Genomic DNA, 26168 nt, shown 5'->3' on the forward strand with positions numbered 1-26168 from the left:
GGTTCGAATCCCTGCGGCGGGGTGCGCTCCCGCTGCTCGGTCCCAGCGCCTGCCAACCTAGCAGTTCGAAAGCACCTCCGGGTGCAAGTAGATAAATAGGGACCGCTTACCAGCGGGAAGGTAAACGGCGTTTCCGTGTGCGGCTCTGGCTCGCCAGAGCAGCAATGTCACGCTGGCCACGTGACCCGGAAGTGTCTTCGGACAGCGCTGGCCCCTGGCCTCTTGAGTGAGATGGGCGCACAACCCCAGAGTCTGTCAAGACTGGCCCGTACGGGCAGGGGTACCTTTACCTTTACCTTTAATGTCTATACAGTCTATAACTGAATAATTGACCTTAACTCTATCCTTTTTCAATTGCCTTTTTTTAAGGGCAGTGAAACTCCTTTCCTTTGGGAGCTGGAGTCTAGCAACACGTTGGGGGTACTAAGTTGCCCACTCTGAAGCAAAGTATGCTTCCTTTCACAACCAGGGCCACGCAATCTGGTGGTGGGAACTTCGAGGACACGGAATGTCAGCATCTGAAGGGTATAGTTTATTTCATCTCTTTTATTATATTTCCATGCTTCTTTTCACCCTCATGAGTCACAAAGTGGCTTACATGCAATAAATAATAACACAGTTGAACATCGCAACTGCAACATAAGTAATATAAAATAATCATCAGTAAAACAAGCACCTTCTATAAAACACCATTAACAGAACAACTTTTTAAAATAGGGTAATCCACACAACCAATTTAGCAAGAGGGTTCTGGAGCTAATTCGTCAGGACCAAGCGGTGTTTGGGCATATGTAGTTTGGCATCCTCTAACACACCCGTTTTCAAATTTACGGCTCTCAGAGAAGCACTGAAAATAGAGAGTTTCGGGGAGATTCAATGAAGTTAACTGGCACCAAGTAAAGCACTGAAAGCTCACTTTCACACAGCACCCAATTCGCTCCTGGCATTCATTACCCCAAGATATGGCTTATTATACTATTGGTTGCTTGCATGGGTTGTGCCTGCTCCCGAGCTCAGCTTGATATGAGTGCTCTTCCTTCCCTCTCCAGAGTTGTGGGGAGGAAAAAGAGGGTTTCTAGGGTTTTAATGAGCAAAAAACTGGGAGCACTTACCCTGCCAAGTGAATTTGGGGAAGCCTGATCCACCACAATATCAGTACTCCTGGGGATCACTTGGTGTGGCACCAAGAACGGGATATTTCAAGTGCAGTTAAACCAATAATTCATGTTCTGCTAGATAGGCACATGATAGGAATACAAAAAGCTCCTCAGAGGGAGCCTTGGATACGATAGAGCCAAGGACTGTTGAAGGCTTTGCCTTCCCTTCTCCTACCTGGCTGGGGAAGATTGTCTTGGTGCGTATCTTATGGGTATTATCTATTATCTAATATTTAGTCCATTAGATAAGTGGTGGACATTATTGGCATTATAGAACCTCCTAGTTTCTGATGAGACAATGGCACTTGATCAATGTGAGTACAGATGTCCGTTGCGTAATTTGCAACAAGACCATCTGAATGTGTGTGGATGGCACTTCACCTGGAAGTTACATAAACATAAAAACACAAGACACAAAAGCCTTTGTCAGGAAAAACAACAACACATTAGGGATTACCATGAAGAAAATTGGGGGGGGGGGGGGGAGAGAGACTAGAACTACTAAATTCAGGGCTGGATGACAATTTAGCAGGTTGCGCTGTGAGACAAGAACATCTGCTGTACTCTTCAAATAGTTGATCAACCTATACATTTAGTAAAAAAGAAGAAAAGATAGCTCCAAAGTTTTAAGCCCTGCCTTAAAAAGTAAACAGAAAGAAGGCTATCCGGAAATGAAGAAATGGAAAGATTTAATTGTTACCTAGCTCTATACTAATGGCCCATGGATAAGACAAAAAACTGATCCTAGCAGTTTCTCCCCCCTCCCCCAAAAAACCCCCAGCAACCTCAAGTCCTACAGCTCCCTTTTATTTAAGACAAAACAAAGAAAAATGACATTTCTTACCTGGCAAACTCTTCACGTGCTCTGGAAGCTACTGTTTCCTGGTAGATTGAATTATTGTGTTGGAAAAACTTGTCGTATTTGTCTGAATCTGAACTGGGGTAAATTCGGCGATAGCCTCCTATGTTTTTTTCCTCATACATCTCCGCTTGCTGGAGCCAAGCGGCCTGGGAGTTCTTGTATTCCTCAGCCCTGATAAAATCACCCAAGAAAAACGGTTAACAGACAAAACGTCCACAGTGGGAGACCTCTCCATTTAGTGTTCATGTTGCCATTTCAGCTTTTAAATTATATCTGTTTAACTCAACCCACTAGGACAAAGCTTGTTTATACAGCTTTTAAACAAAGTGCAGAGATATACACCATTCACAATTGTTTCATATCCCCTTTTTTATTAAAAAAATGCTAATTAACTAGGTGCAAAGAGCTCTGAAGGAAACCAGTGTGTGTGCAGTTTTGGCTGGCCCCCTTCTGTCTCCCTTCCTAGCCCAATACACTAGTATAATAATGACTTTTGTGTGGTTTTCTAGGCAATGTTGCATTCTCCAGACTGGGAAGGAAGAAAGGCCCATCCTTGCAGTCTTTCTGCAACATAAGAACTCAGTTTTATCGCTCCTTATTTTCTTCACAGGAAAAGATAAGGAGGGTAAAGAAACAGGACGCTGCCCAAAACCCTGGCGGGATCTTGCAATCCAGCTCTATTTTTGTTCAGTCGAAGCCCTATCCATATATGAGAGGGGACCTAGGCACACTAATGGCATTTAGAAAACTGTAAGAGTGGGAGCCACCGCTGGGCTCACTTACACTTTGCTTACTCTTTCTTGAACTACTTATATACAGACTGCAGATGAAACTCAGTTTGAATGACGGCTGAAAGAAGAGGCACACTTCAAAAATAAATAAAGTTCTGTTCTTTTAAAATTTACGTCGTGGTATGAGGATTCACAAGTTACACTTTTCTGCACCAACTAGTTCTGCTCTGGGCACATAATGCTTACAGAAATAGTGAGTTTCCTCTTGCTTTGCGCCCTATCTTTGCTGAAGGCTGTGAGGCTCTTCTAATATTTCTTAGAAAATTTGCATAGCAGAGACAATAAGGATGATCTAGCCCTGAAGTTATGCCCCAAGTGTAAATGAGCCCTACAGCACAAATATTCACACTGTTATCTAACACACTCTGGACTGTTGGTTAATTTTCCAGCACTAAACACTTTCTGCTGTACGGTAATATGCAATTTGTTTTATCAGAAGCAAAACCTCAATATTTTACCACCTCATCTCAAACCTACACACACACACAAACACTTTCCCAGCATATTCCATCCAATTTATCAGGATGGCAGGAATGATGTGGCACAATTGCACAAATTTAGCTTTATTTTAGGAGTGAATAAAATAATACTACAAAACTTGGGTCTTGCTTTCCTGTGATGAGACGGCATATATTCACGAAACCTGGCCTTATCACAGCCAAAGCCTGTGAGCTGTAGACTCTCCCCAATAGATATATGGATTCATTTTTATGTGTTCCCCTTTGAGAAATGTTCTTAGTTGTTTTGAGTGAGGTGCCGTGTGCTTGCTTATAGGTTAGCTACGTTGTTATACAGGCAAAAACTAGATGCTAAAATACTAGATGCTAAAATACAGATGCATCTAAAATCAACAGCCAACAAGCAGAGAAATGCACAATGTTGTGACATCACCAGGATATGGGTAAGTTGTATCAGACATTAGGAGCGGCGGGTGAAACTAGGCACACGGCTCCATTTTCAGCTGTAGCAATGCATATATTTTAGTTGCAGCCTAAGTTGCCGGATAATGTGTTGGCTTCATCAACACTTTGCTAATTTTGCTCTGTAAATTTCTATTTTAATACATCTGAGTAATCCTGATTTAAAGAGGACTACTAAATGGACTGAAAGTTATATTAAATATATGCTTATTTGTTTGTTTTTCATACAGCTCATGGAAGAGCCAAAAGATTAAAATCCATTGCATTTAAACGCGTTTTGCAGATGATTTACAAATTCCTATCTGCGTAATCCCAAGAAGCAGAAGAATAACTGAAAAGGTCCCACCTGGATTCCCGGTTGGGGCACTGCTTAAGGCGCCTCTGCTTTCCTCGCCGTTTCTCTTCCTCCAATACTTTCCGTTTATCGCATGCACCCAAATTGATAAGAACCAGAGTATCATACAGGAGTTGATCTTTTACTTCTTTGTCCAGCCACGAATCAGTACTGAAGCTTGGAGAGTGATTCACCTAGACAGGAATTAAACCTATATTTGAATTTGCTACAATTTGAAATATATAACACAAAAATTACTGGGAGAAAAAATAACGTTGGAAGATCAAAGACCTATTTACTGGGGAAGTATGCTGAAACCAACATTTAAAACTTTCAGCGTTGAAGACTGTGTACTGCAATAGCCTTGGGGGCACATCTGAGTTATCTAATTATTAATCACATGCAATTAGCTACCTTGAGAGAGACCCTTGGTGACTGCTCCTTAATTATGGCACTCTTAGAGATTTATCAGAATTCTTGTTTCAGCATCTCTCTACAACTTTGAATTTGCTTACTTACCACATTTTCACCCCCATTCCCCCTCCTAGTTGCTTAGGAAAGGCTGCAGAATCTTCTTATTTGGTTTCTGGCTTTTTAAGGTTGGGAATAAGTAGATTTTGAAGGGCAAAGCTAGGGAGGAGTGAGACAGTTCAGTACAGAAGACTGGGGCCTAGAACTGTATTTGGATAAAATACTCATCAGGGGCATACCCTCCAACACGCCAAGGTGAAAAACCGGGACGCAGAGGCAGACTATTACAACATTAGGCTTATACAGAAAATAAATTGTATAACAAGTCGTCATTTCTGAATGCTTGATGGCTTAGCATGCCATATAAATTTAATCACACTGGAAACCATAAATGCTAGTTATGGATTTCTTCTTAATTTACTGAGAGGAGATGTGGTTGTTTCCAAAGGTAACCGAAACAAACTTTTAGTCATCTAAAGAAAAAGGAGAAGTACTGTACATTGAATGATACACTGTACTGAACAACTGCTACTCAATGATAACAAATCAGAAGATTCTTCTCAGGAATAAGAAATTTGTAATCACAGTTAGAAGAGCAGGAGGTGTTTTGCAACTCCTTTTTGTTTAAATATTGGAGCGTGTATAATCGTATAGACATAAATGGAACATATAACTGTACAGATTATTTTATGGTTACATTTGAATTTGTATTTCTAATGGAAGTATTTTTCATTTTTCTTTTATGTAGACCAATGTACATTTAAATACATTAAGGTCATTAATAAATTCGGTTTACGATGATATATTTTAATGGATGTCTTGCTTTGTTGGCTTTCTTTCTAAAATTAAGAAGACCATGAGTCCTTAAAATGGGATGTTTAGAAATCTAAATAAACAAGGCAACAAAAAAATGTAAAACAGAGGCTTGTGCTACAATAGACAGACAAATGGCTTAAGATAAAGATAGGGTAATACTATGGAGTGCAATGTGTAACTACTAGACTATGAAACTGACCATCACGGGACATCTAGCTTAAGCAGCTTGAGTTTAGTATAAAGCCTAAATCCATTATTGACTATTAGATATGTGACAGCGAAAAGTACAACCTGCTTGCCTTTTTCTGGTGAACTTCTCTGTGGAAGTTGGCTGGCTGATGCCAGAAGACAGAAAAATTAGCTGGATAACCTTTTGCTATGACCCAATTTGGCAGATCCAATTTGTTTTGGATCCTCTTAGAGGATTTGTTTATGAAACCAACTGACTGTCTTCCCAGTTGGGAACGCCAACGTGCAAGGGCAAGTGTGGTTTTTTTAAAAAAACAACTCCAAATACATTTCCTGTAGCCGAACGCCCTCTGCTGGGCAACCTGATGCTTGGAAGAATTGCCACGGGGCACACGAGCAACTGAGGGAAGGTGGGGGAAAGATCAAAGTGGGTTTTACCAATGCATTTTGGGAATAATAGCAGCTTCTTTAACCCCCCAAAGTAGGAGAGAGAGAGAGAGAAAGAGAGCTCAGACGTTTCTGAATCTAAGCTCAGGGCCATTTGCTTTGTTGGGACATACCTCAAGCAACCACGGTTTGAGTTTTCGATCCAGCAAAATGTCAAATCCCAGGATCTCAAAGCAGGCACTCCACATGGTGTGGTTGGGGAAGCAAGTGAGATAGTTATGCTTGATGATAGGATGGGCTGATATCAGTGTTTTAATGACAACATCTTCAATGTCCTTCCATATCTGTTCCGTTTCATAGCCATTCTGCTCCATGTGCTCATTAAAGGTGGACAACTTCCTTGAAAAAATTGGGGAGGGGGGCAGAGAGAGAAAGAACATACCTGAAGGACTTGCATTCTGTTTTACATCCGCTGCAAGTTGGGCTGCTGCAGCCGTAAGCTATGACCATTTGCACAACTTTCCCCTTCACATTAATTAATCTGGATAGCTACCAGTTAATACTTCTAAAACAAAGGGAAAGGCGAGAAAGCCCATCCTTCTGACAGTTTTGACCCATCCAGACTGAAGACTGGGTGATTATACTGGGAGAGGGGCTCTCCCAAAGGGTACTGAGAACTCATATACATTGCTCATAGAATAACATAATTGTAGAGTTGAAAGGGACTTTAGGGGTCATTTAGTCCAACCCCCTGCAATGTTGGATTACCTAAGGAAAACATTTCATGTTGTTAGTCAGACCAACAGAGAGATAAATAAAAGCCAGGCCCAAAGCCTGAAGATAGGCTGGATAGAGCTGCAGGGGACACTCTGGAGGATGCTTAATCCACAGGGGAAATTGGGACCACCATAGGGTCATCTAGGCCATAGAACCACTTCCCATCTTTCACTAACCATGGCACAGGGGAATGGCGAGAGCCATTGGGAATGAACTCCTGTTTCTAAGACCACATCTTAAAGCACCATGGAACTCTTACGCCTACCTCAGAAATAGATTACTGTAAATGCTTTCCCCGGCTTGGACACGAGTTTCCTAAAAGCTTTGAAAAGTTGAGTTTCAAAGCTATCTTTCTGCCAGGTTAGGAGCCGCTAGCCAAACATTTGAAAACTAGAAGGACAGAGTGTGAGCAGATATGATGGAAAAACAAATCAGGGCACTGACAGTGATCCCTTGGCACTGGAGTTATAGGGACATCTGTTCTAGTAACTCCTCCCACTTGTCTCTCGATCTGCCACATTGCAGACCCCGTTTTTTGGACAGCAGCCACAGCGTAACACTGCAGAAGTCAGGCTGCACTGCTGATATTTCGGCCGCTTACCGGGAAAGCACAATTAATACTCAGGAAAAATACCAAAAGCATATCAAGCCTTTGCCGCAGTGGGCAGAGCACTGCAGAAGAGCCTCAGCCAGCAGACTAACACAGCGCTAGTGATCAACAGAAAAGCCAAGAAATTCTAGAGGGGGAAATATCGAGGCAACAATAATTAGATCGAACTGACCGTTCTGCGCAAGATTTAGAGGGGAGGCTAATTACACCCACCGAAAACAATAAAACAGAGGGCGGCAATCCAGCAATTCCATTTGCAACAAATTCATTTGTATTTCCTTTAGGGGGGGATAAATCCAGGCTCCTCTCGCCTGCTCCAGGCACCCTGCTGTTACTCATCTGAGCTTTTTAAATGATTTATTTCACCTAATGATGGAGAACGCGCCACGTTGCAGCTGAATTTGGAGAAATGTTTCCTAAACACGTATGAAATGGCCATAAAGATTCATGAGAGCAGGCCCCCCAGCTGTGATTATTTTAGAAAACATTCTGTACCTCTTGCTACCAGAGTCTGCGTCTCGTACAAAATTAGCGCTGTGCTTGTTAATTGAATAATTAGTCAGGTGCATACAGACGTCGTCCTGTAAATAATTAAACAAACAAGCAGGTTATGAGGCTAGAGAGATTTCTGCTTCCCTTATGCTGTTTCTTCAGGATGTGGAGGGGGGCAGAGAGGAAGCACCTTTACCTTTACCAGGCTGTGTACAGTATACTGAATGGCCTTTACATCCCTTTTGGACCTACGAAGCTGACATCACTTTCCTTAATTCCAGTTGGAATTTTGAGCGCATACCTCTTAGGTGGTGGTTGGGGAGGGGGGGTAGTTTCAATATTTCTGGACTCCAAACTCCTCAGTCAGAATAGATCACATAAGGAAAGTGATGTCATGTTCACAGAATCATAAAAATGAAATAGATATGTACACAGACGTTCTTCATAAAACACAGGAGTTCAGAATGAAATCAAGGCAAATGTCAAAATTATTACCCCCTCCTGCGTCTCAGTAAGGTGGCTGTTGTTCTATTCGGACAATAAAGAGAGCAGACTATTTTAAACAAACCACAGACAACCAGGCTCTGCCTGAGAATTGGCTGTAGCCTCAGACTTCCTTATTGCCTTTAGGGCATGACTTATCTTTTCCAAGGCAAACCTATGTAACAGAACACAGGCAAACATGTATTTTTGGAACTCTGCAGGCTGGAGGGATGATTTAGAGTGGAGAAGTAGTGGGCATTAAAAGGCTTAATCAACATCTTCTTTCTATTACTTCTCTATTCCAAATTGCTCCTTCCCCCTTGCCCCCTCCCAAGCTGTTTAGTTGCTGTTTTTTTTTAAAGGCCCCTTCTAAACCAACATTAACAAATAACTTCGGGGTTAGCTCTGTAGACAAAGGTTGCTGTGCAGGCTTCAGAAGGATAGAAGGTAAAAATATGTTAAAAACCCAACTTAAATCGGTGCAGGAGTTCTGAGCTTCAGAAAATGCATCCCTTAGTGCCCCCTGGCCCCATGCATTTCCTCATAGTGATGCTTATTTCACAGGACAAAGAAACAAACAGTGGGATCTGCAAAGCAGCTCCATCATTCCAGCTGGAGGAATGCTGCAAAGAACTCTTCTTCTTGCAGGTACCGGCGTTTCCCATATTTTTGATTTCATCAAACCAGCTGCGTGAGATGCTTCCTTATGAATGCACACCCTTCAATGATTTATGGCTGTTATTTATGACATTGCTGCATTCCTTTCGATGCCACAAGGCTGGGGTATTAATTCTTGGAAAATACAGAGGAAGCACCTGATGAATTATGTGGTTTGAACCAAAAGCCGTCAATCTTTCTTACAAGCGTGCTTGGTCACGTCAACAGGAGCCTCCCTTGCTTACCAAGTTGCTGTGTGATGGGTCCGAGTAGGCAGACGTCGCAAAGCGCGCAAGGCCCTCTTTATAAAGAAAAACCCGTAGTGGTTCACATGATGTTACCAGCACATAAATCCGAAGGTCAAATTTGAAGCCATCAATGATGAAAGGCTGTGGCAGGGTGGGGGAAGGGAGAGAGATAAAATTCTTAAATCGGATATCTAAAGGGGCAGGAGTAGTTTGATAAATCTGGAGAATGCAACATTGCCTAGAAAACCACACAAAAGCCACTATTATACTAATATATTGGGCTGGGGGGGTGTAGGTTCACTGGTATTAGTTCACATGTTGCATTTAACCCGTGGAGGCCAACATGGCTTGAGTTTCTCTCTTTCACAGAGATTCCAACTGTGTGCATTGACTGATTCAACCCCACCCTTGTTCCATGTTCACACCAGAATGTTACAAATAGAGGCACAGCTTTGGCGAACTCTAGAACTCCCTTCTCTGGAGGTTCACATCTGACCTTTTTCTGGGAACCATTAGGAAATGTTTGTGCTAATAAGCAGAGTTGGAGGGGGCCTTGTAGCCAATCTAGTCCAACCCCCTACTTCTTGATGAAGAAAACCTACAATAACCTCAGCTGATGGCTGTCCAGCCTCTGCTTGAAGAGACGAATTACCCCCAGGTAACTGGCTCCATTATTAAACTGCTTTGACTGTTTTAAAGGTCTAACACAGGCTTCCTCAACCTCAGCCCTCCAGATGTTTTTGGCCTACAACTCCCATGATCCCTAGCTAGCAGGACCAGTGGTCAAGGATGATGGGAATTGCAGTCTCAAAACATCTGGAGGGCCGAGGTTGAGGAAGCCTGGGCTAACATCCTGTATTTCCACACTTTACTTTGCTGCATATTTTAAACCTCTGCTGGGGTTCTCTCACCAAAGAGTACTTGTCCCAAATCTGGATCTTGCCATCCATAAAATTCTCTTTTTAGTTACCTCTTTTCTCCCCAAACCAAAACTAACCCCCAATGGTTAACCCCAATGATCATGCCCCCTGCAACTTCAGCCCATTAGACCTAATCCTGCTATCGGGAGCCCTAGAGAAAAGGAATCATGCTCTGGCTGAATGAAAAAGGAGATAGTGATTGCGATCTTGCTATATATGCACCCACAACATCATTGGGCAGGTGTGGATGCACCCACCATTGCTGGGACCACTTACATCCATTTTCAATTGGACACACTTCTGGGTAATGCAGAACCAATCTACAATAAGCACTTTTCAAGGGCGAAAATATGCAATAGATCTGGATAGCGTGGGGACTATATAGAAAAATCAAGTATTCCATGGATTCTAGAATAAAAAGTCATCCCATCACAGTCTCTTTGCCTTATCCCACTTTCGCCAAGACTCCTGCTTTTAAGTGTGTTGCTTATGTATTCCCCTTTCTTCAGCCCCCCCTCCTTCTTGAGCACTCCCATTGCCAAATCTCCCCCCAGTCTCAGTCCCCCTCTTAGCATCTTTCACCCTGATAGCATGCAGCTGCTCTCTCTAGGGGCTGGATGTTAGGACCCTTTCAAAACAACAACTTCTCTCAGAGTTGGTTCACTGATCAACATTATTTTCGATGGATTGGAACTTCCCTGAAATTGTACACTACAAACATCTTCAGTATTGCAGCAACCAATGACTAGAGCAGGGATGAGGAACCTGTTTCCTTCCAATGTTGCTGGACTGCCATCACTCCCATCAGCCAGCATGCTGAATGGTCAGGGATGATGAGAATTGTGCCTGATCTAAAGGGACACACAAGCAACACAGGCAGCCCATTTCGAAGACTAATAAAAGGGGTTACCTTTGAGATATAGAGCTGGCAGATCATATCCTCTCCAGGTTTGATATCTTTCACAGATCTTGTGATAAAAATGCCTCTGCCTTGACAACCAGAGTCTGGCTTACAGATGTAGGTTTTGTGTTTTTTTGACCTGCCAAATGCTTGCAGTTCTCCATAGCTGAGAGCAGTGAGGAGGAAAACAAAATATACATTCTCATTTGATGTAGTACCAGACAGTGGCATAATAATAGTTCAAGCTAAAGTAGTGATAGTAATGGGAAATAGGCCTGATACCATCACAAACCACCCCAGAACTAAGGTTGTTTGTTTTCTCTCCCAAGACATTCTGAAGAAACTTTTGCTGCCTTTCACACTACCACTTCCCTCATCCTTCCATTCCTCACCAACCCCAGTGATGACCAGATAGTTAAAGGGAAAACAAGATGGAGTCAATAGCTCCAGCAATATCTTGCAGCAACCACATTTAATGAGTGAGCTATGGGAAAGTTCACACTTCTCACATACACTGTCAGTTTAGAGATACTCATGCAGGCTAAAGCTAAAGGGCATCCTTTCAGCAGGTCAAACCAAGGATCTTGACTCAGAGGAGACTTTTAAATAATCATTCACCTGCTCATCTATAGCAAGAGATACTCTTCCAGTGAAAAAGAAACCTTTGACAAAATTTGGACCTCTTTTACTTTTGCAATATAGATATTGATGTGGGGAAGAGGAAGAGAGTCGCGAACAAATTGCTGTGGACTAGGCACTTGTTTTAATTGTTTTTGCAAGGCTGCATTAAAGGATTGGGGTGGACTTTGGTAATATGGCCCCCTGAGCAAGGATTAAATTTACTCCCCCGCCCATCTTTATTAGTTTCACAATGATTCATTTTGGTACTATTGCTTTTTTATGGATCTACTCAGTAGGTACCTCTATGAATATAAGCAGTAGTAGCATAGCTGTCAACTTTCAGATTTGAAAATAAGGGATCAGCAGCCTCGAAAATAAGGGATCAGCAGCCTCACCTGTCCCGGGGACAGTCTACGGGATATCTAATAATCCGGGATAGCAGCGGAAAGCGGCGGGAAATGGCACTGGAATAAGGGAATTCCCCACAAAAAAGGGGAGGTTGACAGCTATGAGTAGTAGTAGGGATTATAGAACTGCAAAGTTGGGAAGGACCCTGAGGATCATCTGGTCCAACTCTCTGCAATGCGGGAATATGCAGCTGTCCCTTTCGGGGATCGAACCTGCAACCTTGTTATTATCAGCACCATGCTTTAGATGTAGTAGTAGTAACTGTTGGTGTTGTTTTTATAATAATAATAACCCTGCTAAATATGGCACTGAAAGGATGCTGCATTTTTCAGAACTGAGTCTGGCAACTAGGCTTTCTCTCCAGATCCTGAGTTGACGAGGACTGAAAAAAATGTTGGTAACACTGGGCAGCAGTTAAAATAAGGGGTTTAAGTCCCATCTTTTGGTATCCCTCTTTCTGAAGGGCATTTGCCCTCTCCTGCTGCCTCATTCTTTCATTACAACCCTTTAATTGTATTGGTTCCCAGGCCTAAGTCCACATAGATAATGATGCCTGCATCTGAAAATCGATAATGTAGAGATGAAAAAAGATGCAGAAAAGACCAATCAAAATGGCTAGGGACTGCGGCACCTCTCCTTATAAGCAGTGCTATTTTTCTAGGATTTTTCTAGTGCTGGAGTTCACTATGAACGCCTCCCTCGCTCTCTTATAATGCCAATGGTGCCCACCTGAGAGCTGCCAGAACTGAGTTCCGGTAAGTTCCAGCTGAAAAAAGCCCTGCCTGTAGGAAAAGGTTACAACCCTACGAGAGTGTCTGTATGGAGGCTTGAGGAACGCTCAGATGCATTCATTTGGTACATTCCACCCCTACAAGTTACAGAGAAGATGTGCCATTTTTCTCACCAGTTGAGATAGTGGCCCATGGACAAGACACACAGCCCACTCAGGAAAGTGTCCAGAAGAGCTTTTCCACAAGACATAATCATTTCTGATACGCTACATAGGGCTTATCTGCACTTCCTCTTGTTCCACTGCTTCCCTGCCACCCAGGGGAATCGGCTCTTTGGCGCTCAGTCAGAGCAAATGGCAATTTAGGTTTTCTTCAGATTTCCATTTCTTCCGATCAATAGCTAAAGAGCGGATTTTCCCTTGGAATGGAGTGAGGTAAGGGGAAAACCACTTTCTAGGCATGGCACAAGCGGAAATGTGCTCTTAGTGTGCTGGTGGCATTTTACCAGACAAGACCTGATAAAACGGTTTTTAAAAACCATTTGTGCAAAGGTTCCGCCCCCCCCCCCTTCCGACTTTGCTTCTCCACTCTGTGTCCACCCGGATTCCTCAGTCTCTGTGATGATGAGGGGAAGCGAGCCAAGATGGAAAATGATTTAGGAAAGACTCACTCAGCAGGAAGACACCAGGTCCTGGGAAAGAAGTTAAATTCCTTCGGAAAAAGCTTTAGCATCCTGCCCATGTTCCTGGCCAGAAGATCCTTCCTACAGATTTCCAACATCCCAGGGAAATGGTTTATTTTCTAGAAAAGGAGTCCAAGACAAAAGTCTGATTGTTGTCTAGGCCTTCGGATCTTTCTCATGAATGAAAAAAATGAAGGTGGACGTTTTAGCTCCACCACTTCAGAAGGAACACCAAGTACCTGGTAAGTTTTCATTTCTAGCACCCGTTCTAGTGAGACAGAAAAATCTGTCCAATACAGAGTCCAATCATCAACTTCAGTTGCCTCCCGGAGGCCACACATCATAGCAGCCCGTCGCACTGCATCATAGAAGAGAGAATGGTGTCATCAGCATTTAATAGATACATCTGCAAGAGGAAACATCGGGTGGGGAGGCTTGTTCAACTCAGAGGGTCACATCAAATACACATCTAAATCTAAAATGCTGCCGCTAAGTTGTACATATTTTAATTCCATGGAATGAATGTAAGAGAAGATAATTTGCTTGAGCCTGGGAGATGCCAAGATACAGTTGGTAGATACGTAATATTTATTCTGTATCATAACATTTCCCCCTGCAAATTCCTACCCTAGCCTTCATTTATTTAGACAATATATATTCCACTTCATAAGGGATGCGGGTGGCGCTGTGGGTTAAACCACAGAGCCTAGGACTTGCCAATCAGAAGGTTGGTGGTTCGAATCCCCGCAACGGGGTGAGCTCCCGTTGTTCAGTCCCTGCTCCTGCCAACCTAGCAGTTCAAAAGCACGTCAAAGTGCAAGTAGATAAATAGGTACTGCTCCAGTGGGAAGGTAAACGGCATTTCCGTGCACTGCTCTGGTTCGCCAGAAGCAGCTTAGTCATGCTGGCCACATGACCCGGAAGCTGTACGCCGGCTCCCTCAGCCAATAAAGCGAGATGAGTGCCGCAACCCCAGAATTGGTCACGACTGGACCTAATGCTCAGGGGTCCCTTTACCTTTACCTCATTGCACTTCATATGCCAAATAAAAGCTCTTTTGACAAACATTAGGCTGCCCTTGAAAAAATATCAATATTTTTTAGAAGTAATGATAATTTTTAAAAATGCAATGTATGTGGCTGTGTTTTAACATATGTTTGTTATTAAAGTATATTTTCAACTGCAGTTGTGACTCTCTCTCTCTCTCTTTATATATATATATATATATATATATATATATATATATATACTGTATACATATATATATATATTGGTAAAAAGATCTGGTCTTAACAAAATTCCAATTTAAGTCAAGAGACACTTAAAAGTTGCTCCCTAGTGCAAATGGTGCTTTTCTCACTGTTTAGAACGGTGACTGAGAAATAAAGCCAATCTATTATTTCACAACTGGGGACAAAGAAGGGCACTCACCACTCTCGTACTTGCAGTTGGTCAGATTTATCACTGGTCATCTGGAAAACAGAAGAAGAAGAAGAAAGACAGAGGCAGACAGGCAAAACCAATTCATGGTCTTATTGCAAAGCACCTGAGTACCTTCTGGGACCTCTTTTAAGCCTTTACCTCCAGGTGTAGATGGTTCAAGTACCACATTGCCTATGAACTCACGGAACGCCACAGGGGGTGCCATAACTATGATGTAGACTGGAAGGTGAGAGGCGGTGAGGGGGGGGCATTGAAGTTTGGCATTGCACAGGGTGCTGCTGAAATTTGAGACCCTGAGGTCAGCCACTAGGGTTGTGGGTGTGTTGCTGCGAGTCTAATGAGTTTAATAAATAAAAAATATACAAAATAATTAGCAGCCTGAGTAAGTCACCAAATGTCATGTCTGCAAGAAATATGCTGCCAGATCAAGACAATTGCTGCTATAGAGAAATTTTCACCTTCTCCTGCATATGACCCCAGGAATGGCTGCACAAAGCTGTGACCCTTTCCTTCAGAAGCCTGTCAGTATATCCATAACAATATGAATTTGACAATTTTTTAAAAAGTCTTGCAAATAAGCTGCAAAGCTTTATTATTATTATTATTATTATTATTATTATTATTATTATTATGTCTGCTGAGCTCCATTTCTCCTGTAGCAACCCACTACATTTCAATACTGGGCACAGAGGAACAATGGAGTGCTCCATCGTTCCCCCACAAGCCCCCTTTCTCATCTAAATGCAATTCCTTACATCTTACGGCTATCAGGAAAACGCTTAACTACAGGGCTGTTTTAGAATTAAAACCAGAAACGAGCTAAATCTTTTCAGACAATGACAGATGCTGGTGGAAGTTTAGTAAAGTGTACAAGCTTCCTGCTCTCAGATGGGGTGCAGAGCTTTCCCCCTTGGCCCTGCATGATTGCACCAGGGTATAGCACCATAACTGGAGACTAAAAACGATGCAGTGATCAAGATTTACTTCGAATGTGCTTGCTTGCCGATCTCTGCAGTCTCAGAGTAAGTGAATACATGACTCCCAGGACCTTGGCTTGAAGTATCAGATGAACCACAAACAGTACGGTTCGTTTGGCAGAGAAGCTGCCTTGCTCTAAGGCCAATCGGGCATGCAGCTAGATTGCCAACAGCCAAACCTCAAACAGATTGCTATAGAGAGCAGAATGTTTTTTGTTTTGTATATAAAAAAGTGAGGAAAGCCTCATTTGAATGATACACCTGCATTCAGCTCATCCATAGGCGCCGACTCCATGGGGCCTGAGGGGGCCCGAGCCCCCTCAAGAATTCGTTTGGGGGCGCTCTGCCCCCCAATAATTTAAGAAAATTATTAGTTATTAAGAAAATTATTAGTTATATTATGCTTTGTAAAATCACAAAATTATGTTGGTATTTTTTATTTTCCTTGTTTGACGATAGTTACCTTTTAAAATACTGTACATTCAGTAATGAGTTAAAACAAAGCCACTCCCGATCTAGAGAGGGGGTGGGGTTGCGGGCTCTCGACCCATCAACAATCTTGCGGGGCTGGCGTCAGCCCCGTGAGAAGCGGGGATTCCCCCTAGCTCATTAATATTCACCGCCCATGGCGGCAGCCAATCGGCTGCCGCAAAGGGCAGGCCCTCACAGGTACACTTAAGGTAGGGGCAGCCCGGGGCTCGCCCCTTTCGTTCCCCCAGCAGCAGCGGTTTGGAGGTCTTGGGCCCCCCCAATATTTTTTATAAGTCGGTATGGGCCCCCGCCCCCCAATATTTTTTATAAGTCGGCGCCCCTGAGCTCATCACTCACAGGAAGGCCCCAGACAAGTCCCTGTTATTCAGCCTAGTCTACCTCAGAGGATAAATACGTAAATGAAAAACTAAGTTAAGGATATATCAATATGCATGCTGAGCATTCGGAATGGACTGGCGTGATTGATTAGGAGGCAGTGGCGAGCCTACATTTTGGGGGCTTGAACTGTTATGGGGCCCCCTTTGCAACCAGCAACAAGGTCTGGGTAACCACTGTTATCTTTTTCAATGGGGCTGTTTACAGCAACCTTTACAACACCTGTGCTATTGACTTTCAAACTCCGAAATATATACACACACAAAATTAATCAATTTGAGTATGCGACTCATTTGGGTCTACTAGACCCAATTCTTTTAAGCAATGTGGACTAAAGTAAGTTCTGGGACCCCTCCAGGTTTAGAGACCCTGAAACTTAAATTTCAATAGTTTCATAGAAGATTCGTCCCTGGTGTGAGGTATATTAATATATGCTCTTTCATTCACTAATTTCCTCTTAGCACACCTGGTTTTCTCCCACTGCATTTATATTGCACCCCTCCCCTTTGTCATTATTACCACAAAAGTTTGCAATGCCTCCTTGGTTAGGGCCTCGTATATTTTTATGACTTTCAGAATTACATTTCCTTGTCCCCACCCAGATGCCCCAAGTGCTTTCAGTACTTATTTCTAACCTCCTTTTCTTCTTTCTCTTCTTCACAGCGGTGTTGGACCCGGAGCACAAAATTTTTCTGCCCTCTTCTTCACACACCGCTGTTTCCTGATCCGTGGCGTCCAATGCACTTTCCTCTCTTTCCAGGCCACTTGAAAGGAACTCTAAGTCGGACACATCCTTCTCACCCAGCTCTTCCAGCTCTTGCCTCTCTGTGTGAAATGAACCATACCTTCGTGCTGAATCCGATACCCTCATCCTGTTAGTAAAAAGAAAAAAGGCAAAGAAGTAAATTGGATCCACATTCCTATCCACTTTGTCTGCAGGTCCAAGGAGTTCCTTGTTAAGCAAATAAAAAGACATATTAATACGTCTTTGTTTATCTCTCCTTAATTGCCTGGACCTACAGTATATGAATTTCTCTGTATTTTGATAAGATCGCCTCCATCAGAAGGCAACTCATGCAACATCTCTCTTTCCATTAATAACGATATCCATGTGAATGGACAAAGAAATGTACTATGACTCTCAGTCCTTTTACTGTCATGTTCACCATAAAGTGAATTCACCCTAACACAGGCATTAGAGCTATAAGTATCCTCCTTATGACAGCCAGTGCTTTTTAAATAGCTTACCCCTGCTCATCTCTATGGGGTCAGTCCTCCTTAGAGTCTAGAGTGCAATGTTATAGGCCAAAAGAACATGCACTTCACTTGAATGCCACCTCAGTACTGACATCTGATAAGTTGAATGAGAGAACCCTGGGTCTATCGAATCTACAGGATGAAACTTGAATCTAACAGTTCAAGTTCTCCTGCGAGCAAGCAGTTCAAAGGGAAGTTAAGATACAGTAAATGTTTTATCTGGGATCTGTGCATTTCATGGGTGGGGTTGATATTAATCGTACCCCATCAAACATGCTTTTCTCCTAGGAAACTAGACCCTGTATGATAGAAAAGTTAGTCTAGCTTGTTCATCCACATGAACTTTGTAGCAGGACCCTCGAAATGCCTGGATAAACAGGAGTGACACACTGACATGTAGCTATTCACACAGCTATTCCTTGGACAGAGAGACCTTGTGGAGAAAAAAATGGAGTTCTACTTTAAGTCAGAAAGCAATCAACTCGTAACAAATTTTTAAAATCCCCACTCTTCAAAAACATTCCTAAAATATTTGGATGATCAGAAGTTTAAAGAAAGGGAAGAACAGAATGCTGATTAGGAGGCAAATTACTGAATTTGTAAAACAAGGCGTTTCAGAGATCTTGTGTAAATGAGATCCTCTGTGTTGCAAGGCTTGGTCTGGCAAATAAAACCCAACTGTTTTGCCTAAAGCAGAGGTTATGCTAACATGTGATGGTGTGAAGGATTTCACAGAGCATATTAAGGGCACATTAATTTTAATAAGCAGAAAGCCCTGAAACATCGAAGTGAAGTGTAAATATTTTAGCTCACCCCCACCCCGCCCCCTCAGCAGAAGGGGAAAAAACTCAGGCCTCCTACTCCTGCTCCACACAGAAAAAGACAAATCCTGCACAGGCCAAAGCAAGGTTGGAGTTCTGCCTCCTTCCAGTTTCTTTCAAAGAAGCATAGGACAGGGAGGTCACTTCTGGACAATCTGTTTATTTAGCATTCATCCTGCATGGAGATTAGGCTGCTGGCCATTTAATAAGCATTCCTTCTCATTTATTTGTGGGGAGGTCAGATGGTGCAGCATAAAAGCAAGGATTTTCCTACACTTTCCAATGCACCTTCCTGCCATTTTCCTTATCACAAAAGTCCAATCCTTGGGGGGGAAAGCAGGTTTGTTGCACAACATCCCACAAGCAGCTATAACTGTGCAATCTGAATCTGCTGAGGCGTGACTGAACCCGACCCGAAAACAGTGATAGTCTGGGAGTGCCTGGAGTGAGAAAGCTAGATTTCTGCCCAAGTCCCCCAAATGACTGTGCATCCTGGTTCTGATTCATTCATTCATTTAGAACAGAGGTTTTCAACCTTTTTGAGCCCACGGCTCCCTTGACCAACAACATTCCTTCTGCGGCACCCCTGTGGGGCTCAGAAGCCCAGTTATGTCACCCCTCTCCTGCAAAGCTGGCAGCCTCTCACCCTTTTTTGAACACTTTCCCTTGTGGAGGGTTCCCTCAGCCTCCTCTCCCCTCTCCTTGGGAGTCCTCTGGGCAGCCGCTGCAGCCGCCCCTGGTCTCTGAGCTGCCGCCCACCGCCCCAAAGAGAGGTGCCTCCTCACACTGCCCCACAGGGGCCTGGGACTTGTCTGTCTGTTCCCAACAGCAAGGGCTGGTGGACAGGCTGTCTGGGCTCCCTCGCCCGCTTGTTTGCTTACTGGCAAACCCCTTGGCCAGCCCCAGAGGCACCATTCACTTGCAGAGCTTGTAGCCAGGGCTGCTGCAACATAGAGTCACACAAGCCCTTGGGAGGCAGAGACATGAGAAGGCATCAGAGGAGGGAAGGAAAGAGGGACAGAGGCCAGTGTTGCCCACGGCACCCCCGAACCACTATTCAAGGCACCCCAGGATGCCACGGCATACTGGTTCGAAACCACTGATTTACAACATTCCTATAACACCCCTCATTAAAAATTTCAGTGCAATCCACAACAATATCAATACATTCTTAATAAACACCTGTAGTAAGCCAAACAATTACTACAAGCTTGGTAATAAAAACCAGCAAATTGGTTTGCCCCAATTCCTATTCATTCATGGTCAGAGGTTTGTGCTCACAAACACTGTCTGCAAAGCTCTAAATTGCAATTAGAACATGTTAAAAGCTCACTGACACTTATTGAGCAGATTGTTCCTTATCTTTGTGTGATGGTTTAGTAGGACAGTAGTATTTCATTTTGAACAAGGAGATTTTGAAATATTAAAAAATAATAATTAGGGAACCGATCCTTTAAATAATATCATCGTGCTGCACTACGTAGACATCCAATACAAAGGTTATAAAGTATAGATATTGGCCTGAGTTGCAATAATCTATGCCAGAATTATTAATTATTAATTTCTCTAGGGAATTTCTTATAGTAAGTATATTAAATAGTGAAGTTGCAAAGAGTTGAAAAGGCATAGTTCTTTCATTCTTAAAAGTTGTCGCAACTACTCTCAAACTTGACACAGCTTTGAATACCAAACAAACACTCTGAATAAATGCAATTGACATTTTATTTCATGCAACTATAGCACTGCAGAGCAAAAACAATAATAAACAGAAGCAAGCACCATTGCTTTCAACAGGACTTCTGACATGTACATATAAGACTGCACCGTTAGGCTGCAATCCTGAACATAGTTACTTGGAAGTAACTGCTACTTAAATAAACAGGAATTATATCTGATTAAACGCTGTTAGGATTAGAGGACATGGGGGGGTGGAATGGTAACATCTGGCAAAGGAGTCTATTTTTAGTACCGTATATGACTTTGGACTCCCAATATGTTGAAAAACCATCAGAAAATAAACACACAGCATGTTAGACAAGTGAGCAAATAGATGTTAATCTAAACATAATGCTGTTTACAACTGTGAGGCTCTCTCTCATATGCATAACTCTCACATTTGCTAAAACGAACCTGATCCTCTGCCTCCATTCCTCACCATGGTCTTTAGGGTCTTCCCAGATCTGTTCATAAGGCAAAGAATATCTTGTTGCAGTTGCCATCTTGAGGTCTCTAAGCAAGATAAAAAAACAAAACACAAGTACAAGTCTCAGCCAATGAGATAACAAACAACAGCTCTGAATACAGGACTGGAGTAGTGACAGACTCTGGCACAAATCAGGAGTCATTACAAAATAATAGTGGACACACTAAGAAGGAAAGCCAGCAGAATCTGTCACACTGTCACCAGGGAAATGTTTGTTTGTTTCATTAATGGTTGTCTGGACTTGTCTTTCCATTATTGACCATTGTTGATATTAGACTGCCAACAGAGTATCACGTGTTCACAATTTTCAAATGATAAAAGTTTGGTTTTTTTTTTTAAAAAGACTGAAAGTTTATCTTACCAATATTACTTTCGGAAACTCAGTAAAACATGCTTTTAAAAAACATTTTAACTGCTCGGATGAAGAAAGATTTTCCTGGTGTACGATCTGCAAATCCTGCAGCTTTATATTAGAATAAACAAGCTGAACAGTTAAATTGATAACAAAGTATTACTTCACCACTAATAGCTAAGCAAGCAAATGCGTAAAAAACTACACACATCATACAAATCCAATAGTATTACTGCATGACAATGTAAAAATTAAATACAAATTGAGTGTACTATCCAGCCCATAATTTTCTGAGCTCTGCATGCACGCACGCACACTCAAATTTTGACTAAGCAGATTGTTTATGTTCGGTTTCCCATGTTCTTAGCTTCGTGCTTTAGCACAGAACCATACGTGATGCATACCCTCCAACATTTCTCCTATGAAAATAGGGACATCCCATTCCATAATGATAATTTTACTGTTTATGCCCCACACGTATTTTGGAGGGTATGAAGTTATTCAATTCTGAGGCCGTCTGAAGGCAATCCTGTATAGAAGTGGTTTTCAACCAGTGTGCCATGGCACCCTCTTTCCTTCCCTCCCTCCTCTGATGTCCTTTGGTGTCTGTGCCTCCCAAGGGCTTGCGTGACTGTTTGTTGCAGCAGCCCTGGTTACAAGCTCTGCAGGCGAATGGTACCTCTGGGGCGGGCCAAGGGGTTTGCCAGTAAGCAAACAAGCGGGCGAGGGAGCCTAGACAGCCTGTCCACCAGCCCTTGCTGTTGGGAATGGACAGACAAGTCCCAGGCCCCTGTGGGGCAGTGTGAGGAGACGCCTCTCTTTGGAGCAGTGGGGGGCAGCTCAGAGACCAGGGGTGGCAGCAGCGGCTGCCCAGAGGAGTCCCAAGGAGAGGGGAGAAGGAGAGGAGGCTGAGGGAAACCTCCACAGGGGAAAGTGTTCAAAAATGGGTGAGAGGCTGCCAGCTCTGCAAGCGACAGGTGACATAACTGGGCTCCTGAGCCCTGCCGGAGTGCCACAGAAAGAATGTAGTGGTACCTCAGGTTACATACGCTTCAGGTTACATACGCTTCAGGTTACAGACTCTGCTAACCCAGAAATAGTACCTCGGGTTAAGAACTTTGCTTCAGGATGAGAATAGAAATCGTGCAGCAGCGACGCAGTGGCAGCAGGAGGCCCCATTAGCTAAAGAGGTGCTTCAGGTTAAGAACAGTTTCAGGTTAGGAACAGACCTCCAGAACGAATTAAGTTCTTAACCCAAGGTACCACTGTAGTTGGTCAAGGAAACCATGGACTCAAAAGAGTTGAAAACCTCCGCTGTATAGGAGTTTTTTTTAAAAAAAGTGTTTAATGTTTTTATATATGTTGGAAGCTGCCCAGAGTGGCTGGTGCAACCCCCTTGCTTCTTGTGCTCCATTCTATTTTATTTATTTATACTTTTCAAGTTTATACATTTCACTAATTGGACAACAATTTACAATCGTTTTGACATTTCAAAGCTTGACTTCCTTCCCCCTCTTTCTGTGGTTCCTTAAATTTACTTTTAATATCTTCTGCATATCCAAATTAACTTAGTTTACTCATTTATTCATCTTCTTTAAAATATAAACTCTTATGAAACTGCAGGTTGTTGCAACAATCCTGCCAGTGTTCTTATCTGTTTACAATTTATCTGTAAATATTCAATAAACCATTTCCATTCTAAATCATAGTTGCGGTGCCCAGTTCGCGCCCAAACCAGTCGAGCTCCCCTAAATCCACCTCTGCTAAGTTATATTGTGTCACACTGAGATGGGAGGGGAAATACCGTACCAATATTAGCTGTGATGTCTGTAGTGCTTTTAAACGTTGGGAGGCTTGCGAAATATATAATGGGATCTGTAAGGGCTTGCTGTTATGACTTCCTCTGGTGAAAGTGGGGCTGGAGACAAGAGTTAGGGGACATAAATTAGCAGGCGCTATCAGATCTGAGTTACTAAGGGCCGGGTAAGGCAATAACTGGGAAACTGTCATGGCTCCACTCTGGTTAAAAGAAGGAAATATATGAAGGGGAGCAATAAAAACATAGTGAGTATATATTAAGAGGGAAGCAATTGCTTTGGGAAAGGCTGTCAACTTGCTAAGTGTAAGGGTGGGAGGCAGGGACAGATCTAGGTTTGATGAGGCTCTAAGCTACTGAAACGGGGCGCGGGTGGCGCTGTGAGTTAAACCACAGAGCCTAGGACTTGCCGATTAGAAGGTCGGCAGTTCGAATCCCCACAACGGGGTGAGCTCCCGTTGCTCGGTCCCTGCTCCTGCCAACCTAGCAGTTAGAAAGCACATCAAAGGGTATATAAATAGGTACTGCTCCGGCAGGAAGGTAAACGGTGTTTCCGTGCGCTGCTCTAGTTCTCCAGAAGCGGCTTAGTCATGCTGGCCACATGACCCGGAAGCTGTACACCGGCTCCCACGGCCAGTAAAGCGAGATGAGCGCTGCAACCCTAGAGTCGGTCAGGACTGGACCTAATGGTCAGGGGTCCCTTTACCTTTTAAGCTACTGAAGGTAATGGGGCCCTTTATATGTTAGCTGTCCTTTGTCAACAACAAATTGTCGCTGTTTTTTGTGTAGAATTTATGGACCTAATAGGTATCTAAAGCCATTTGCTCATAACAATATGTATATTCAAAGTAATTTTTGAACTGAAATACAATTAAGAAGTATATTAATAGTGAAATTTGGGGGTGAGGCAAGAGAGTGGGACCCTAAACTATAGCTTGTTTAGCTTATACAGTAAGTAAATCCAGTCACTGGGAGGGAACAAAGGCTGCATACACACCACAGATTTAAAGCAGTCACACAGAGATACAAAAAAAAATCCTTCCAGTAGCACCTTAAAGACCAACTAAGTTAGTTCTTGGTATGAGCTTTCGTGTGCATGCACACTTCTTCAGATACCACTTCTTCTTGCATGCACACGAAAGCTCATACCAAGAACTAACTTAGTTGGTCTTTAAGGTGCTACTGGAAGGATTTATTTTTGTTTTGACTATGGCAGACCAACACGGCTACCTATCTGTACACAGAGATACGACACAGAATCCTGGGAATTATAGTCGGCCCCCAAAGCGACATTTCCCACCACCCTTAACAAACTATAATTCCCTTGATTATTTGAGCTGGGGGCGGGGGATATGTGCTTTTAAACGGTCGGTGTGCACGAAGCAAAATATAAAGGGGGGGGGGGGGAGAGCCTAAGAGCCAACACTGCATTTTCATGTTTTAACAACTATTGCAATCTGCTCACGATCAGGCAGGCTAGAAGACTTGGAGAGTCGTGACAAGGCAGCAAACTGTTGCGTGGTTTTATTTTTGCCGTTGTAATTTTGCTACCAAGAAGTGGGGAAGGCGGGATGGGTGCTTGTGGGATTCTCTGCCCTCAGGAGCCAGAGTTAACTGTATATGCCTTTGGTGCTAATGCGCCTCAACTGGTGAGAGAAAGGGCGCCATTTGCTGCTCCGCCAGAGGCAGTAAAATGTCTTTCAGTCAGCCATAGCTGAGGAGGTTTTCTTACAGAGCACAGGACAGCCACACGAGCAAAGAAACTACTGCAGCCACCATTACAGAAACCAAGCGCCTCTCGCTCTTTCGCCATGGAGAAGGCGGGGCTTGGTTTTGGTGGGGGCGTGGCCTCCAGCCCTATTGCTACCTTTGCTCTTCATTCCCCCGCCCAACCGCCCTTCGCCCTCCCTTTCCCCCTCGCTTTGCTCTCAACCAACCTGCGCTGACCCCGCCTACAGACAAACCTCGCTCTTCCTTTGCTCCGCCTCATCGTGCGTAATTGGCTGGAACTGGATCCGAAACTGGATTCCATTTGGCCACACACAAAAAAGCCCACCCCACCCCCAATGCGTGCTGCTTTTCCATTGGCCTAAACTACATCCTTGTGGGGTGACAACAAATCGGAAATGGCGATGTGGGATGGGAAAAAAACCAGGGCGGAAACGTAGTTGTCATGGGGACGGCTTGGCGGCTGCGGCCTAGGCGCCCTCCCTAGCGCAAGGGCGCCTGCGCGCGGGATTCCATCGTCCCCTCCCCTCCCGGCCAGGCGTCCTCTTTAATGCAGCGATTCCCCAATCGTGCACATGCGTACTTTCGGTTCCAACGGAATACGCTCCGAGAACTTTTCCTACGGTTCATCCCCGCTGCATAAACATTAGCTTCGAGGACGAACTGCCGCTGCCTCTCTCTCTCCCCTTCGCTTCCCTCGCTGGTCACAGTTGGAAGGCGTAGCCAATCAGAGATCCTGAAGGACCGGCTAATTTGAATAGAGATGAATTCTTTGCATTTCCTCCTTGAATGGATCGCAGATAGAAAGGAAGAGAGATTAGGGGAGAGAGGTGTAGTTTTGCTAGAGAATTGCCTCTCTTTTCCCACTCCCAAACCCCACCTGCAAATGCTGAATCGAGGGTTTAGCCCCGTTGCTGATAATTTCCTGGCAGCAGTACAGTACAGTGGTGCCTTGGTTCTCAAACTTAATCCGTTCTGGAAGTCCGTTCCAAAACCAAAGCGTTCCAAAACCAAGGTGCGCTTTCCCATAGAAAGTAATGCAAAACGGATTAATCGGTTCCAGTCTTTTAAAAACAACCCCTAAAAAACAGCAATTTTACATTAATTTTACTAACGAGGCCGTTGATCCATAAAATGAAAGCAATAATCAATGTACTGCAGTATAAAATAAATAAGACAGTACTGTTGATGATAAAAATTAAAAAAATTCTTACCTGCACTGATAGTCATTGTTTGGATGAGGGGCT

At 43.4% G+C, this 26168-nt stretch overlaps 1 protein-coding gene across 8 annotated transcripts in view; it reads right to left on the bottom strand.

The window, feature by feature from the left end:
• TTLL6 (tubulin tyrosine ligase like 6) overlaps positions 1–25734 on the bottom strand; it is a 38736-nt gene extending 13002 nt beyond the window's left edge. The window contains exons 1-12 of one of the 8 annotated variants that reach the window (XM_081883869.1): positions 25505–25734; positions 20953–21051; positions 17380–17616; positions 14889–14926; positions 13697–13815; positions 13446–13576; positions 11025–11181; positions 9192–9335; positions 7810–7895; positions 6101–6326; positions 4077–4258; positions 2002–2190 (exon numbers count right to left, since the gene is read on the bottom strand). In XM_081883869.1, coding sequence (XP_081739995.1) covers positions 2002–2190; positions 4077–4258; positions 6101–6326; positions 7810–7895; positions 9192–9335; positions 11025–11181; positions 13446–13576; positions 13697–13815; positions 14889–14926; positions 17380–17616; positions 20953–21051; positions 25505–25551 — 1655 coding nt within the window. In that variant the 5' untranslated portion in view covers positions 25552–25734. Of the gene's footprint in view, positions 1–2001; positions 2191–4076; positions 4259–6100; positions 6327–7809; positions 7896–9191; positions 9336–11024; positions 11182–13445; positions 13577–13696; positions 13864–14888; positions 16106–17379; positions 17617–20952; positions 21052–24190; positions 24210–24840; positions 25083–25130; positions 25422–25504 lie in introns of those variants that run through there. The other 7 variants (XM_081883871.1, XM_081883870.1, XM_081883872.1 and 4 more) reach the window with 7 other exon arrangements.
• Positions 25735–26168: the final 434 nt, after the last annotated feature.

Source organism: Podarcis melisellensis, assembly GCF_964234715.1.
Source record: "Podarcis melisellensis genome assembly, chromosome: 13".
Taxonomy (NCBI): Eukaryota; Metazoa; Chordata; class Lepidosauria; order Squamata; family Lacertidae; genus Podarcis; species Podarcis melisellensis.